At 52.8% G+C, this 14,199-nt stretch overlaps 2 protein-coding genes across 3 annotated transcripts in view; one reads left to right on the forward strand and one right to left on the reverse strand.

Annotated features, from left to right (window-relative positions):
- Positions 1 to 14,199, reverse strand: part of TRAF3 (TNF receptor associated factor 3) — a 120,027-nt gene that overhangs the window by 71,992 nt on the left and 33,836 nt on the right. The gene's annotated exons all lie outside the window — the stretch shown is intronic.
- LOC112580934 (ferritin light chain) lies at positions 3,308 to 4,169 on the forward strand. The gene has a single exon (XM_044933278.1). It carries the CDS (start codon positions 3,484 to 3,486, stop codon positions 4,036 to 4,038), a length of 555 nt encoding a protein of 184 aa, XP_044789213.1. The 5' UTR covers positions 3,308 to 3,483; the 3' UTR covers positions 4,039 to 4,169.

A 14,199-nucleotide genomic window follows, 5' to 3' on the forward strand; every position in this document is an offset into this window, starting at 1 on the left:
ACCCTGGGGTGGGTTTCAGTGAAACAGATGGCTGGGGGGAAAGACTGAACGAAATCCTTTCCTGAGGTTTTAACATTTCACAATCGATGTCTCAATCCCCCAGAGTATCAAAGGTGTGTCTTCAGGGCGTGGCAAACCCAAGCCCCATCCTGACTAACCCTTCCTCTGTAAGCTGGGAGTTCAGGGACACAGTTAGGGTGCAACAGTGGAGCCTCTCAGGAGACAGGAGTCACCTCGTTTCAGATGTCCTGCCGCCGAGCACAGGCTACCGGGGAAGCGTGTGAAAGGGGTACTTGTGCTGATAAGGATCTGAAGACCCCTGCAAAATAACCCTAATTAATGAATTTGCCTGTGAAATGCCATTTTGTAACATGAAGGGAGCTTCCCATGTGGCTCACAGGTAAAGAATCCGCCTGCCAATGCAGGAAATGCAGCTTCAATCCCTGGGCTGGGAAGATTCCAGAGGTAGAAACAGCAACCCACTCCAGTATTCCTGCCTGGGGGACCTCATGGCAGAGGAGTCTGGCGTCACCGAGTCGGATACGACTGGGCAACTGAACAACAATAAGCCCACGCACGCAGGCCTGCAAAACTTTATCATTTTTAATTATCTTTTTTTTTGACTTGCCAAGATACCTCCCTCCTTCAATTAAAGTAATTTTTATTCTTCTAAACCAAAGAACAACTTTAATGAGGTCATACTGTGGGATCCACTGCAGGTTTATCACAGGTGCCTGACACACGTACCGTGATACTCGCAACCAGGACGTGAACAGGGGCCAACAGTCCAAGAGCGTGCTGGCTTTTTTCCCTGGGGCTTCAGCTCATCTAAACTCCCTGCGGAACTGAACACCTTGCAGTTTACTCAGGCACTGCTTTAGAGACCTGATTATTAGACTCTTTTTTTGACCATGCGGTATTTGGAATCTTTGATCCAAGATGAAGGATCCAACTCACACGCCCTGCAGTGGAAATGCAGAGTCTCACCCACTGGACCACCAGGAAGTCCTGAGGCCTGATTAATGAGACTCTTAGCTAAGGCATTTAGATTACATGATTCCATTAAAACAACAACAAAAACCAGTGTCTCTCAAGATCTAAAAAGCAGAAACGTTCTCCGCCTGAAAGGTTACTTCTAAGGCTCCTGACGCAGTTCCCCTGACAGGTAATTTAACCTCACTTCAGTGAGTGACCCCGGTCCTGGAGGAAATCTCTGAAGTCGGCATGCTAACCTCCTCACTGTCGCAGGTTTCCGCACATTCTACTGCGTGCCCACTAAGCAACAGGGTCCAGAAGGTGCTGGACCTGCCCCCCAGCCTTACTTACTGCCTCTGTTGTCTTCCCCCACCACCCCCAAAGCCGACAGCCTATCACTTTCCAGGGGCTCCAAAGCTATTCAGACACTGCTGAGCTCCTGCTGTGTCCTGTGCCAGAGCTCCAACCTGCGAGAGGTGAGGGCTGCTCTGCTGAGGGCTCCGGGCCAGGGCAGCAGCCAGGCACTGAGAACCCATGGCCCCAAGGGCCCCACAGCCTGGGCAGGAGACCGGCAGCGCCGGCCCCGCCTGTGTGAGGGCCAGAGACCCAGCAGGTGGCGCAGACAGATTCCTGCAGGCCGGGGTCAGGCAGGCTTCGGCCCGCTGTCCTGTAACTAGTTTTGCTGGAACACAGCCATGCTCCTCGGTTTACTCATCACCTCCAACAGCAGAGACGCCGGACTGGCCCACAAAGCCTAAAACATTTACCATAAAAAGTGTGCTGACCCCTGGCCTGGGTTGTCAGCAGCCCTGCCTTCTCTGGGCCGTGTCCTGGCTTCCGCCCAGGTGGTCAGCTTCTGCATGTGCCTGTGGGCCGGGAACTGCAGTGCCCACAGCCCACAGCGGGGCATGAGCACGTGTGGTACTCATGGAGGAGGCAGGTGCAGGCACAACATGGTCTGAATCTGCCCCCGCCCGGCAAACACCACGTTCCTTCTCCCTTGACAGGGACGTGTCCAGAGACGCCCTACCCTTCGGCAGCACGGTCTCCATCCTTCCAGCACTTTCCTTACTCCCCTCTCCATGAAAACCCAGTTTCAGGCACCCTCTCACCGGAGACCCAGTGTGAACCCCCGTACGTAACAAATGCTCAAAGGGTTGCAGCCAAACCCAGCTCAGTCCATCAGGTTAGTGTCTCCACCCTTCCACATGAATTCACACATTGACAAACCAGGTGGAGCTGGTGGCAAAGAATCCGCCTGCCAATGCAGAAGCTGCAGGAGACATGGGTTCCAGCCCTAGGTTGGGAAGAGCCCTTGGAGAAAGACATGGCAACCCACTCCAGTACTTTCGCCTGGGAAATTCCATGGGCACAGGAGCTTGGCAGGCTACAGTCCACGGGGCCACATAGAGTCGGACAGGACTGAGCAACTGAGCACACACACACATCTCAATAAGCATGGCCTGAGGACCTACTAGGTCCCAGAGGCACAGCACCACAGCTTAACACAATGCACAGGAATGCTAATCTTCCGCTTGTATTTGTCTGCTGAATAAATTAGGTTAAGAGTCTGATTATCATTTTGAGGTGATAAAATTGCGCTGGATGAACAACTGGGAATATACAGAAAACTACTGAACTGTGCGCTAGACGAGGGTAGAGCTTACATTATGCAAATTATCTCCCAAAAGCTGTTATTAAAATTTTTTCTATAGCAAATTATTTTTTAAAAAAACAGTAATTTCTTAATTTTTTTACATCTAAAATGGCAACCCACTCCAGTGTTCTTGCCTGGAGAATCCCAGGGACGGGGGAGCCTGGTGGGTTGCCATCTATGGTGTTGCACAGAGTCAGACACGACTGAAGCGACTTAGCAGCAGCAGCAGATGTAATAAAATGCCGTATCTAACACTGGTGAATGGAAACACTAAGGACTGCCGTAACTAGGCTTCTAAGTCGTATCCAACTCTTTGTGACCCACGGGCTGCAGCGCACCAGGCTCCTCTGTCCTCTACTACCTCCTGGAGTTTGCTCAAACTCATGTCCAGTTAGTCAGTGATGTTATCTAATCATCTCATCCTCTGCTGTCCCCACCACCTTCTCCTCCTGCCCTAATCACTCTCAGCACCAGGGTCTTTTCCAATTAGCTGGCTCTTCACATCATGTGGCCAAAGTATTAGAGCTTCAGCATCAGTTCTTCCAATGGATATTTGGGGTTGATTTCCTTTAGGATTGACTAGTTTGACTTCCTTGCTGTCCAAGGGACTCTCAAGAATCTTCTCCAGCACCACAGTTTAAAAGCATCAGAAGTGCGCTCGGCGGCCCCGCGGATCTGTCTCTTGCTTCAACAGTGCTTGGACGGAACAGACCCAGGGACGCCCCTTGCTCCAGCCTCCGACCACCCTCCAACCTTTTTTCCAGTCGCAACCTTCGGAGTCAGCCACTCAGCTGTCCGCGATCACCGGGACCAGCCACCATTTTTTAACTCCTTATTATTACCAACCAATCATGAGCTCCCAGATTCGTCAGAATTATTCTACCGAGGTGGAGGCCGCCGTCAACCACCTGGTTAACATGCAACTGCGGGCCTCCTACACCTACCTCTCTCTGGGCTTCTATTTCAACCGCGACGATGTGGCCCTGGAGGGTGTGGGTCACTTTTTTCGCGAATTGGCCAAGGAGAAGCGCGAGGGCGCGGAGCGTCTCTTGAAACTGCAAAACCAGCGTGGCGGCCGCGCCCTCTTCCTGGACGTGCAGAAGCCATCTCAAGATGAGTGGGGTAAAACCCAGGACGCTATGGAGGCCGCCCTTCTCGTAGAGAAGAACCTGAATCAAGCCCTGTTGGATCTGCATGGCCTGGCTTCTGCCTGCAGAGACCCCCACATCTGTGACTTCCTGGAGAACCACTTCCTAGATGAGGAAGTGAAACTCATCAAGAAGATGGGTGACCACCTGACCAACCTCCGCAGGCTGGCTGGTCCCCAGGCTGGGTTGGGCGAGTATCTCTTCGAAAGACTCACCCTCAAGCACGACTGGGAGCTTCTGGAGACCAGTGGCCATTGAAGAACCCACCTAACATCAGGGCTGCCTGAAGCCCCTCTCTGCAGCTACTAGGCAGCTTTTTTAACACCCTGGAGCCCTCTCTCAAGCCTTGGACCATATGGAAACAATAAAGCTTTTAGCAGCATAAAAAATAAAATAAAATAAAAGCATCAATTCTTCAGGCTCAGCCTTCTTTATGGTCCAACTCTGACATCCATACATGACTACTGGAAAAACTATAGCTTTGACTTTATGGATCTTTGTCAGCAGAGTGATGTCTCTGCTTTTTAATGTGCTCTCTAGGTTTGTCACAGCTTTCCTTCCAAGGAGCAAATGCCTTTTAATTTCATGGCTGCCGTCACCTTCCACAGTGATTTTAGAGCCCAAGAAAAGAAAATCTGTCACTGCCTCCACTTTTTCCCTTTCTATTTGCCATGAAGTGACAGGATCAGATGCCATGATCTTAGTTTTTGAATGCTGAGTTTTAAGCCAGCCTTTTCACTCTTCTCTTTCACCTTCATCAAGAGGTTATTTAGTTTCTCTTCACTTTCTGTCATTACAGTGGTTTTCATCTGCATATCTGAGGTTGATATTTCTCCCAGCAATCTTGATTCCAGCTTGGGATTCATTCAGCCTGTATTTCTCATGATGTACTCTACATATAAAATAAACAAGCAGGGTAACAATATCCAGCATTGTCATACTCCTTTCCCAATTTTGAGACAGTCTGTTGTTCCATGTCTGGTTCAAACTGCTGCTTCTTGATCCACATACAGTTTTCTCAGGAGGCAAGTAAGGCGGTGTAGTATTCCCATATCTTTAAGAATTTTCCAGTTTGTTGTGATGCACACAGTCAAAGGCTTTAGCGTAGTCAATGAAGCAGAAGCAGATATTTTTCTGGAATTCCCTTGCTGTCTCTATGATCCAATGGATGTTGGCAATTTGATTTCTGGTTCCTCTGCTTTTCCTAAAACCAGCTTGAACATCTGGAAGGTCCAGCTTCATGTACTGCTGAAGACTAGCTGGAAGGATTTTGAACATTACCTTATTTGCATGTGAAATGAACACAATTGTGCAGTAGTTTGAACATTCTTTGGCATTGTCCTTTGGGACTGGAATGAAAACTGACCTTTTCCAGTCCTGTGGCCACTGCTGAGTTTTTCAAATTTGCTGGCATATTAAGTACAGCACTTCAACAGCATCATCTTTTAGGATTTAAAATAGCTGAGCTGGAATTCCACCACTTCCACTAGCTTTGTTTGTTGTAAAGCTTCCTAAGGACGACTTGACTTGGCACTCTAGGATGTCTGGCTCTGGGTGAGTGATCACACCATCCTGGTTATCCAGGTCATTAAGACCTTTTTTTGTACAGTTCTTCTGTGTATTCTTGCCACCTCTTCTTAATCTCTTCTGCTTCTGTAGGTCCATACCATTTCTGTCCTTTATTCTGCCCATCCTTGCATGAAATATTCCCTTGATATCTGCAATTTTCTTGAAGAGATCTCTAGTCTTTCCAATTCTATTGTTTTCCTCTATTACTTTGCATTGTTCACTTAAGAAGACTTTCTTATCTCTCCTTGCTATTTTCTGGAACTCTGCATTCAGTTGGGAATATCTTTTTCTCCTTTGCCTCTCGCTTTTCTTTCCTCAGCTATTTGTAAAGCTTCCTCAGACTATCGCTTTGCCCTGTTGCATGTCTTTTTCTTGAGGATGGTTTTGGTCACCACCTCCTGTACAATGTTACAAACCTCCATCCATAGTTCTTCAGGCACTCTGTCTATTAGATCTAATCCCTTGAATCTATTCATCACCTCCACTGCATAATCGTAAGGGATTTGATAAATCACCCCAAACAGAGTGGCCTAAACCTCCACCTGCCTCAGCCTCTGTGGGCTGCGGATCTCGACTGGGCACAGCTCTGCTCCATGGTGTCTGGGGTCTTGGCTGAGAAGCGAGAAGAGTAGAACGCAGAGTCACCTGCCAGGGTGTTTCTCGCCTGCTGGGAGGCTGCTGACTGGGGCCTTAGGATGGCTCCTTTAGGGCCTTGCCACATGCTCTTCCTGCACGAGCTGGCTGACCTTCAAAGCACGGCGCTGGCTTTCCCCACAGCAAGCGTCCCCAAAGAGAAGCCAGGCGAAAACTGGACCGTGTTTTTAAGATCTAGCTTGGAAGTCACACAGCCTCACTTCTGCCATACCAGCGGGTGAGGTGGGTCACGCACCTGGCCCCGGGTCACAGAGAAGGAGCAGAGACTCGCCTCCTGGCCAAGTCCCATAGTGAGACCGTCTGCAGGACGGGAGGCGCCACTGGGGCCACTGAGGAGAACACAGTCTGTAATGCAATCTCAATCTTCCGGAAGACCGGCAAATTAAAAGTCTGGGTTGGGGGGGTCCCCTGGCGGTCCACTGGTTAAGACTCCGAGCCTCTAGTGCAGGGGGCGTGGCTTGGATCCCTGGTCCAGGAGCTAAGACCTCGCATGCCAGGTGAGGTGACCAAAATCTTTTTTAGAAAATCTGGGTTACCCAGCATTTAACATGACGATGATGCGTCAGTCGCTCAGTCACGTCTGACTCTTTGCGACCCCATGGACTGTAGCCCGCCAGGCTCCTCTGTCCATGGGATTCTCCAGGCAGGAATACAGGAGTGGGTTGCCATTCCCTTCTCCAGGGAATCTTCCCGACCCAGGGATCAAACCCAGGTCTCCTGCATTGCAGGCAGGTTCTTTACCATCTGAGCCACCAGGACCCCATCAAGTTGCACTCCACACCTCGTGAGTGAGCCTCTTACCACCCGTAACCAGGTGTGGCTCCGAGGTGGCACCCGACATCGCTAGGCCGCTCTGCCCAGGGGGCACCACGCTGCGACCCTGAGTCAGCAGGCGACGACTCAGCTTCACCCCCAGCAGCCACGGGGCAGCGAGCTTCTCTGGGAGACACCTCAGGCAGGCGAAAGTGCTGCTGTGGAGGCGGAATCATCTGGGCCCACAGGCCGCACGCCCCACGCACAGGGCACTAACCTCTCAGGATGGCGCGTGGCCTGGGGGCAGAGCTGTGCCCCCCTGCACCCCACCCTGAAGTCTCCAGCACACCGTGCTCACTGAATGGCGGAGGAGAGAAGGAGGGGAAGGCAGGAATATTCACAACTGTGAATTGGAGAGCACTACTCCAGTCCCTACTGTCGGTCTCTTTGGATAAAAAGGAAAGCAGAAATTGGCGGCCTGAGAGCACGCCTCTACTGTCAGGAAAGGACCCTCGGGAGGAAGCTGGGCAGGCTCTGGTCCCCAAGCTGGCTGGTACCTGCCCTGGGACCCTGACCAAGCGGCCTGACTTGTCTGGGCCTCAGTCTCCTCCCCGCGAGATAAAGGACTGTCAGATGATGACTGTGGGCGGCACACCGAGTGGCACGAGCCTGGAGGCCGAGTCTTCTTCAGGATTAAAGTTTAAACTGTACGGTCCGCACGTCTGTGAACAGCGAGGAGGAGGGTGAAGTGTCCTCCGGGAACCCGAGGGCTCTCTCAGGAGCCATCCTTGCCCCGGGGCTGCCTCAGACCTCAGCCCCCAGGGCAGCAGGCTGTCTAGACTCCCTTCACAAAATAAAAGCAAACAGGTATTTCAGTCCCATGCAGTCAAGACATCAGTACAGTTTCAATGCACGGGGGACTGATTTTCAAACAAACAGACTGCACACATTTCCGATGAAGATAGATACAAGGCCTTTGCTTATTATTTTCACAAGTTCAGCATTTTGAACGCAGGTCTTTCTAACCAGGGCCTCCCTCTCCAAAACCAACCTCTCGGACCTCCTGGAAGCAGAAGCAGACAGGGCCGCCTCCCTGGAGCCAGGCGCTCCCGGTGCCCCACAGTGTCGCTGGAGAGCTCCTCAGGTGGACGGAGCTCGGCAGGCCCGCACCAGCACACGGGGCGGCGACCATGCTGGGAGCCTTCAGGACAGCCAGCCCACGCCACGCTGCCCGCCGGCAAGCCGAGGGCCAGGACACTGCACGCACGCATGCACACACACACACACGCACACACAGGCAAGTCGAAAAACCACCTCTCAACCGGAGTCTGTCGCCAGGAACCGAGAGACCGAGGCGGATGTCAGCAGAGGAAGACCGGAGCCAGACGGACAGCTCTGGTAACGGAGTGGGGGGCGTGCGGCTCCGGGGAGGCTGGATTCATTTACACTCATCGTGAATGCAGGCTCTCGGCTGGAACATCTCACTTAAAATGCCAGAAGGTTCAGAACCCATTCATAAGCTTTCCGGAATGCATGCGGTCACCATGGCAACCCTGACATTATATTTCTTGGCACTGCACATATAAATTACCACCCATAATGCATTTAATACAGTTTGGGGCCACCAATTCAAAGCAAAATAAACCTGAGTTCTGACTCTCAGCCTGCCTCTTAGATAAACAAAGAGGAACAGCTGGAGGGAGATCCAGCTGGCCCCGGACTGGGACGGGGCTGCACACACGGAGATGCTCAACTGAAGGCCGACGAGCACCGAGGACGCCGGACCTCACCGTCCGGCCGGACGCTGCGATTTTGAAAACCAAAACGTTCCACACCAGATTCACGGAACTGTCGCTCCCTAAGTTAAAGATACAGCATATTACATCCATAGCTACATCCCTGAAATTCGACCATGGCTGTTAGCAAGGCAAAGAAAAGGCAGATCCCTTTAAAGAACATCTTTTATGATTCATTTCGAGCGCATCTGTCAACACAAATAAGGTGGCTGTTCAAAGGTCCAAACTGTCTTTAATAAGAAACCAAAGTTTTTCTCTCTCGGGTTCAGAAGACATCTACTCAGTCATAATTCTTTGCCTTCATCGGGGATATTGATAAATATTTAAAATACATATCATGCATGGTTTACAAAGTCCCTTACCTTCTCATAATCCACCGTGAGCACAGAGAAGGAGACAAAATCGCCGTGCACAGACTGCAAAGGCATCTTCAGCTTCGCGTCCCCCAGCAGCCCACTGCATCAGTAACTTCACAGAGCTGCTGCAGGACAGGCCTGTGCTGGCCACAGTGCCCACAAAACCCACCTCCAGCCTCACCACTGACCGGCTACGTCCAGGGGGGCATTGCCTTCTCAGTCTCCTCCTTCAGACTGCAGGCCGCGGGCCGTGGCTGTGGAGTGGGGCAGAAGACCTCCCCGCCGGTTGCTGCCATATTAACAGGCACTTTGGTAGCCGCTGCATTGCAGTCTTTCTGAAGCAAGCCACCAAGCTCAGAAGCAGGAGCGCCAGAGAGAGTCTCCCCAGCACAGGAAGCTGCCTTCTGAATCACAAAGATTTTCTAAAGATCTTTTAAAAAATAAATGTTGCAAAAACCTGGGGTGAGGGGGAGGAGAGCATTTCTAGATTTCCAACCTGTTTCCTACAGGCTGGCGAGTTCGTGGCTTTCGCTGGAGGACGGCTCTGACCATGTGCTGTGCTGGGTGGAGATGCGGGGAGGAATGAAACGCGCCTGACGACACACCGTCTTCACTGCTCAAGTGCCCCGGTGAGAACCCTGCAGCCCTGCTGCCTCCCGCCAGCCCCAGGCCCGAGGGGAGCCCCCGGCGGCCAGAGGACTCAGGCCAGGAGGTGCGGGCGCTGCGGGTGCCCGGGTGGCAGCAATCACCCTGAGCGCCCAGCTACCGCCTCCAACAGTGCGCCTGAAATACTGAACCGCGACCACAGAGCCAGCCTCAGAAAAGACACTGAGAGCAGCAGCGTGCTTGCTAAGTGACCTTTAACTCTCGTTGCTCCACTCGGTCTGCTCAGTGAACCTTACCCATGTGCTGCCTGTGAACGGCCATGCCGAGGCCGAGCTCACCGTCCCGCTGGTGAGGGCAGGCTGGGGGTAACACTCCCAGGGCACGCCACCCTGGGTGTGGGGGCTGGGGGGCGGGCCGGCGGGCTGGCTCGGTGAGGAGGAGCGCCCGGCAGTAGCTGACGCACGGGTACCCCCGGGAAAAGGGGGGATGAGGGCGGCAGCCCTCAAGATGGTGCGGTGTCCCCAGCACACATCTGTGACCCTCAGAGAGAGCAGTTTCTGCCCTGAAGCCCATGGGACCCTCAGTGCCAGCGCCAGCGCCACCGCCTCACAGACACCCAGGCACCCAGTCCTGAAGCACACAGCTGCCCTGAGCGCCTGGCCACCAAGTGCAGGGGCAGAGCCTGAACTGAGCGGGGCACCCTGCGCCAGCCTCCCCACGCCGCCACCTTTCGGAGACGCCAGCTGCCTGCCCCGGCTCCGGCCGCTCCCTGCCGAGCCCCATGCTGAGCCGGGCCCGAGGGGCAAGTGAGGGGTCCCTCCTCCAGGGACACGAAGCGGCCCGCAGCTGCCTGCAGACGTCCGCTCTTCTCCCGGGTGGGGGGTCCTGCTCCGCCTTCCCCTGCCCACCTGGCTCCCCTCACGCCTCCAGCCCCGGAATCTCCCCCAGGAAGCCCTCACCACTGCACCCGCTTCCCACCACAAGCAGCAAGCAGCGAGGCCCTTCCTCTGGGCTCCTGTCTGCCCTGGAAGCGACCACGCCATGGGGAAATGAGGCTGAGTGCCCACAGGGCCCAGCATCACTGGTGCGCAGGGGCAGGGGCACAGGGCAGACCCCCGGCCCCACACCGGGAGGCACCCCCTGGGTAACCTCCACCCGAGGCCCAGAGGATGTCAGCCACCGCCCAGGTGGGAGCCCCAGCATCACCCCACCCCTCACACGGGCCCCCGGCCTGGGTCCAGGGGCTCCGCCTGGGGAAGAGGGTGCTTCCAGGGGCTTCACTCCGGGAGGGAGCACGTTTATGGAAACACCACAGCTTTCCCACCCCATCTCTCCCCAAGGAGGGGCAGTGTGAATAAATGAATATCCTGGATCAAACCAGGTCACCTCAAGTCAGCTCCTGACTGGCTGGATAACTCACAGCACGAGGTGGCTGATCAGAAGGGAAGGCAGAGAGAGGCGGCATGGGGACACCACGCTTTACAGACACTCACTGGAGTGGTTTAATGGACTCAGAGGAACTTCCATCAAACGTCTCCAGGCACAGTTAGAAGCTCCCCACAGACTCTACCCCAGATGCTGCCTTTCAGATCGGGGATCAAGGCTGCTGTCTGCAGCTGCACCGCTGTCTGGACACCAGAACCCAGTGCTCTGGCCGGAGCAGGCTCTCCCAGGAGGGTCTGGAGGAGGGGCCAGGGGTCTCACCTCAAGACGCTGTGCCTCCTGGAACAAGCAATACCTCAGGACAGGCCGGGGAAGCTGCCCGGGGCTGAGACCTGGCCCCCAGGTCCAGCACTGAGAGTGCTTTCAGGGCAGTGCCCTGGGGGAGACAGCGTCCCCAGGGAGATGGGGGAGGAGAGGGAGCAGGCTACAGGACCCCACAGGACCGCCGGCCAGGTTCACTGCCTGAACACCAAGGCTGGCGAGCCAGGCCCCTGCCTCCCCGGCTTCCTGCTGTCTCCACCGTCCGCTGAGCAGGCAGCCAGGCTCCAACACGAGGAGCAACGTCGGGTGCACAGCTAGGGACCGAGCAGAGCTGCCTGCTGTCCGCCCTGGGCCTAGCACAAACCTCCTGGGGCGGGCACACAGCCTGCCGCCTCTCAGCCCAGAGCTGGGGCAGAGCAGAAAGGGCGCCCCATCTCCCTCTGACACGGTCCCTCAGTCGACCACTTGCTCTTTCTGAATCTGGAATTTCCTGCCGACAGAAAAGGAGTAAGGCTTGTCCTACGAACCTTAGTTGATTCGATTCACTGCTATAACACACGTGAAAAGTTGCTGAAAGCACAGGTTTCTCAAAACGCAGACACAACCGTTACAAAATAAAGCCCGCATCCGCAGAGCGCTCGATCATTTCTCCAAGCTTAACTCAGTTCACATACACGATGAGAGGCCTGAAGGGCTCTCCCCATTCACTGAAATGACCACACAGAACCTGCTCCTTCACTAAAGAGCAGTGACGAAATTCACAACCAACTCAGGCAATCAGCTAATGCTGTTAACGTACATTTACATGAGCTCCATACAAATTATGGAAACGTCCCTACAGGCCTCATTTGGATACTTACCAAAATGCTCAAGAGGCTCACGGCTAACTTAAGGTGTTTATTACTTCAAAACAGACAACCCAGTTACCAAAGTTAACCTGAAAAGAGCCAAAGGAGTGAGCATATGCTGCCTGAAGGGGACACACACAGACAAACCACTCACTCAGTCACCCTGTGCAGCTGGGGCCAGGGAACAAAGGGGTGTCCCTCAAGAAAAGCGGGGGTAAGAACCCAAGAAAAATACAAAATACAGGTAAGGGTTAGTTGACTTAGAAACAGAACAGACTTAATTAGCTGCAGAAAATCTACGGGGACACTCACTTGATGAGTGTCAGATGTGATGTAATCTCAGGAAAGAAGGGGCTTCAAACATGAAACAGGAGCCACCAGGTCACCAACAAAGGTGAGAGGCCCCAGTTACAAGCAGCAAAGCTGGTTTACACATTTAAATGGGAACCTGGACAGTACAGCCAAGAAACACCCCCAGCTGATGCCAACACCTCCAGGTCTGCACCCGAGACACGAGGACGTCCACCTCACGAACACCCGTGGGTGACTGTCCCGAGGCACGCTGTTCACAACAGCTAGAAAGGCGACACGGCACAAAGGCACCTGCGGACGCATGAACACTGCCCCCGACACACAGTGCGTCCACACGGAGGCGTATGATTCAGCCACAGAAAGGAGCGGCCTGCCGACGCACAGCGCCACACGGGCGAACCCTGAACACACGAGGCTACGCGGAAGAAGCCAGACACAGGAGGCCGCGTGCTGTGTGACCCCGGGCGTGTGAAACGTCCACAGCGGGCAGCGGCCGCACAGCCCTGTGACCATGCTACACCCTGCCGAACTGGATGCTGGGAGCAGGTCAGCTGCGCGCTGGGCGGCTACAGTTGCGCACAAGGCCACGTGTCTGGGAGCTGGCCTCCCTGACTGAGACTCAGCGCGCCATCTAAAGAAACGAAACAGGGAAAATGCTGTGAGTCTTCATTCTGCCCCCCCAAAATGCATTATTCTGGGGGTGCCCCTTCCAAATGGTAGTAAATAAGCTTCTCACTGTTTAGAACAACTCACACTGTTTTTGGTAACTCCTTCTCCCCCAAATCTCAGAGTTCAACAGTTTTGTAACAAGTAAATTGATTTGAACTTTCATGTAAAATAGAAATCACACCTACATGCAAATGTAGCACTTTTAAACATAAGGGAGGATGCTAATTAGGGAAACCAGGCACCCCACCACCATCACCAAAAAAGTGCTCATTAGTTTTTTCCGCTATGAAATAAATATGAGCACTGGGGTTTTTAACATTCAGAAATATTTATAAGACTTCAAGTCAATACAGTCAAAGAAAACACATGCGCTAACTGAACGTGAAACTCACAAAAACAAAAGCAAGCTTCTGTATAAAGTAACAGACTGACAGAAAGACTGTTTCCTCTACACCCAGCAAACAGCTCCCACACACCCAGCAAACAGCTCCCACTCACCCCGTTGCCATGTGTCCATCTCAACGTCCTCAACAACCCGGCCAACAGGGGGCGACGCGCCATCTGAGCGGTTCTGTCATTGGCTGAACCCGTCATCACGATAATCTGTGTTTCTATTTTCCGCAGGAAGAGAATCATGTCTACTCACAATTCACAATGAGTCAACCAGTGTGTAAAATATTTTACATAATGGGAAAATTTATCGTGACCCAAAAGTTCAGCGTGTTCTCATTAAGTTACCAGAAATTACAGATGTGAAGATTCTTCTGTTAACTTAACCAAAATCAAGAAAAGAAACTAACTCATATATACACATGTTTTCGGTTTGGTAGATCTAATTTTTTTTTTTTAACACTACTGTATGCATTTCAAATTACTCAGACTGGTAAATCCATACTTTAAGTACTGAATAAAGAAAATCTGCATGCTGACAACATAGGCAGTTTGAAACTGGTTTTGACGCTGCGTCACTTGCTACCTAAACAGCTAAGCAATGTCAAGACCTGGCAGAGGAGGCTTCAGTTTTGTAAACACCCCTACAGTGAAGTGGTTTTTCCAGAACTATGATACCATCTAATGAGTGAATTAATGGAGCCTTCCCAGTGTGCCTCACTGTGAATAAAACCTTCTGTGGAAAATCTTATACGTAGTGTT

The sequence above is a fragment of the Bubalus bubalis genome, chromosome 20, assembly GCF_019923935.1.
Source record: "Bubalus bubalis isolate 160015118507 breed Murrah chromosome 20, NDDB_SH_1, whole genome shotgun sequence".
NCBI lineage: Eukaryota > Metazoa > Chordata > Mammalia > Artiodactyla > Bovidae > Bubalus > Bubalus bubalis.

What these genes read in the sequence shown, in the direction of transcription:
- LOC112580934 (XM_044933278.1), top strand. Translation starts at nt 3,484, where the DNA reads ATGAGCTCCCAGATTCGTCAGAATTATTCTACCGAGGTGGAGGCCGCC.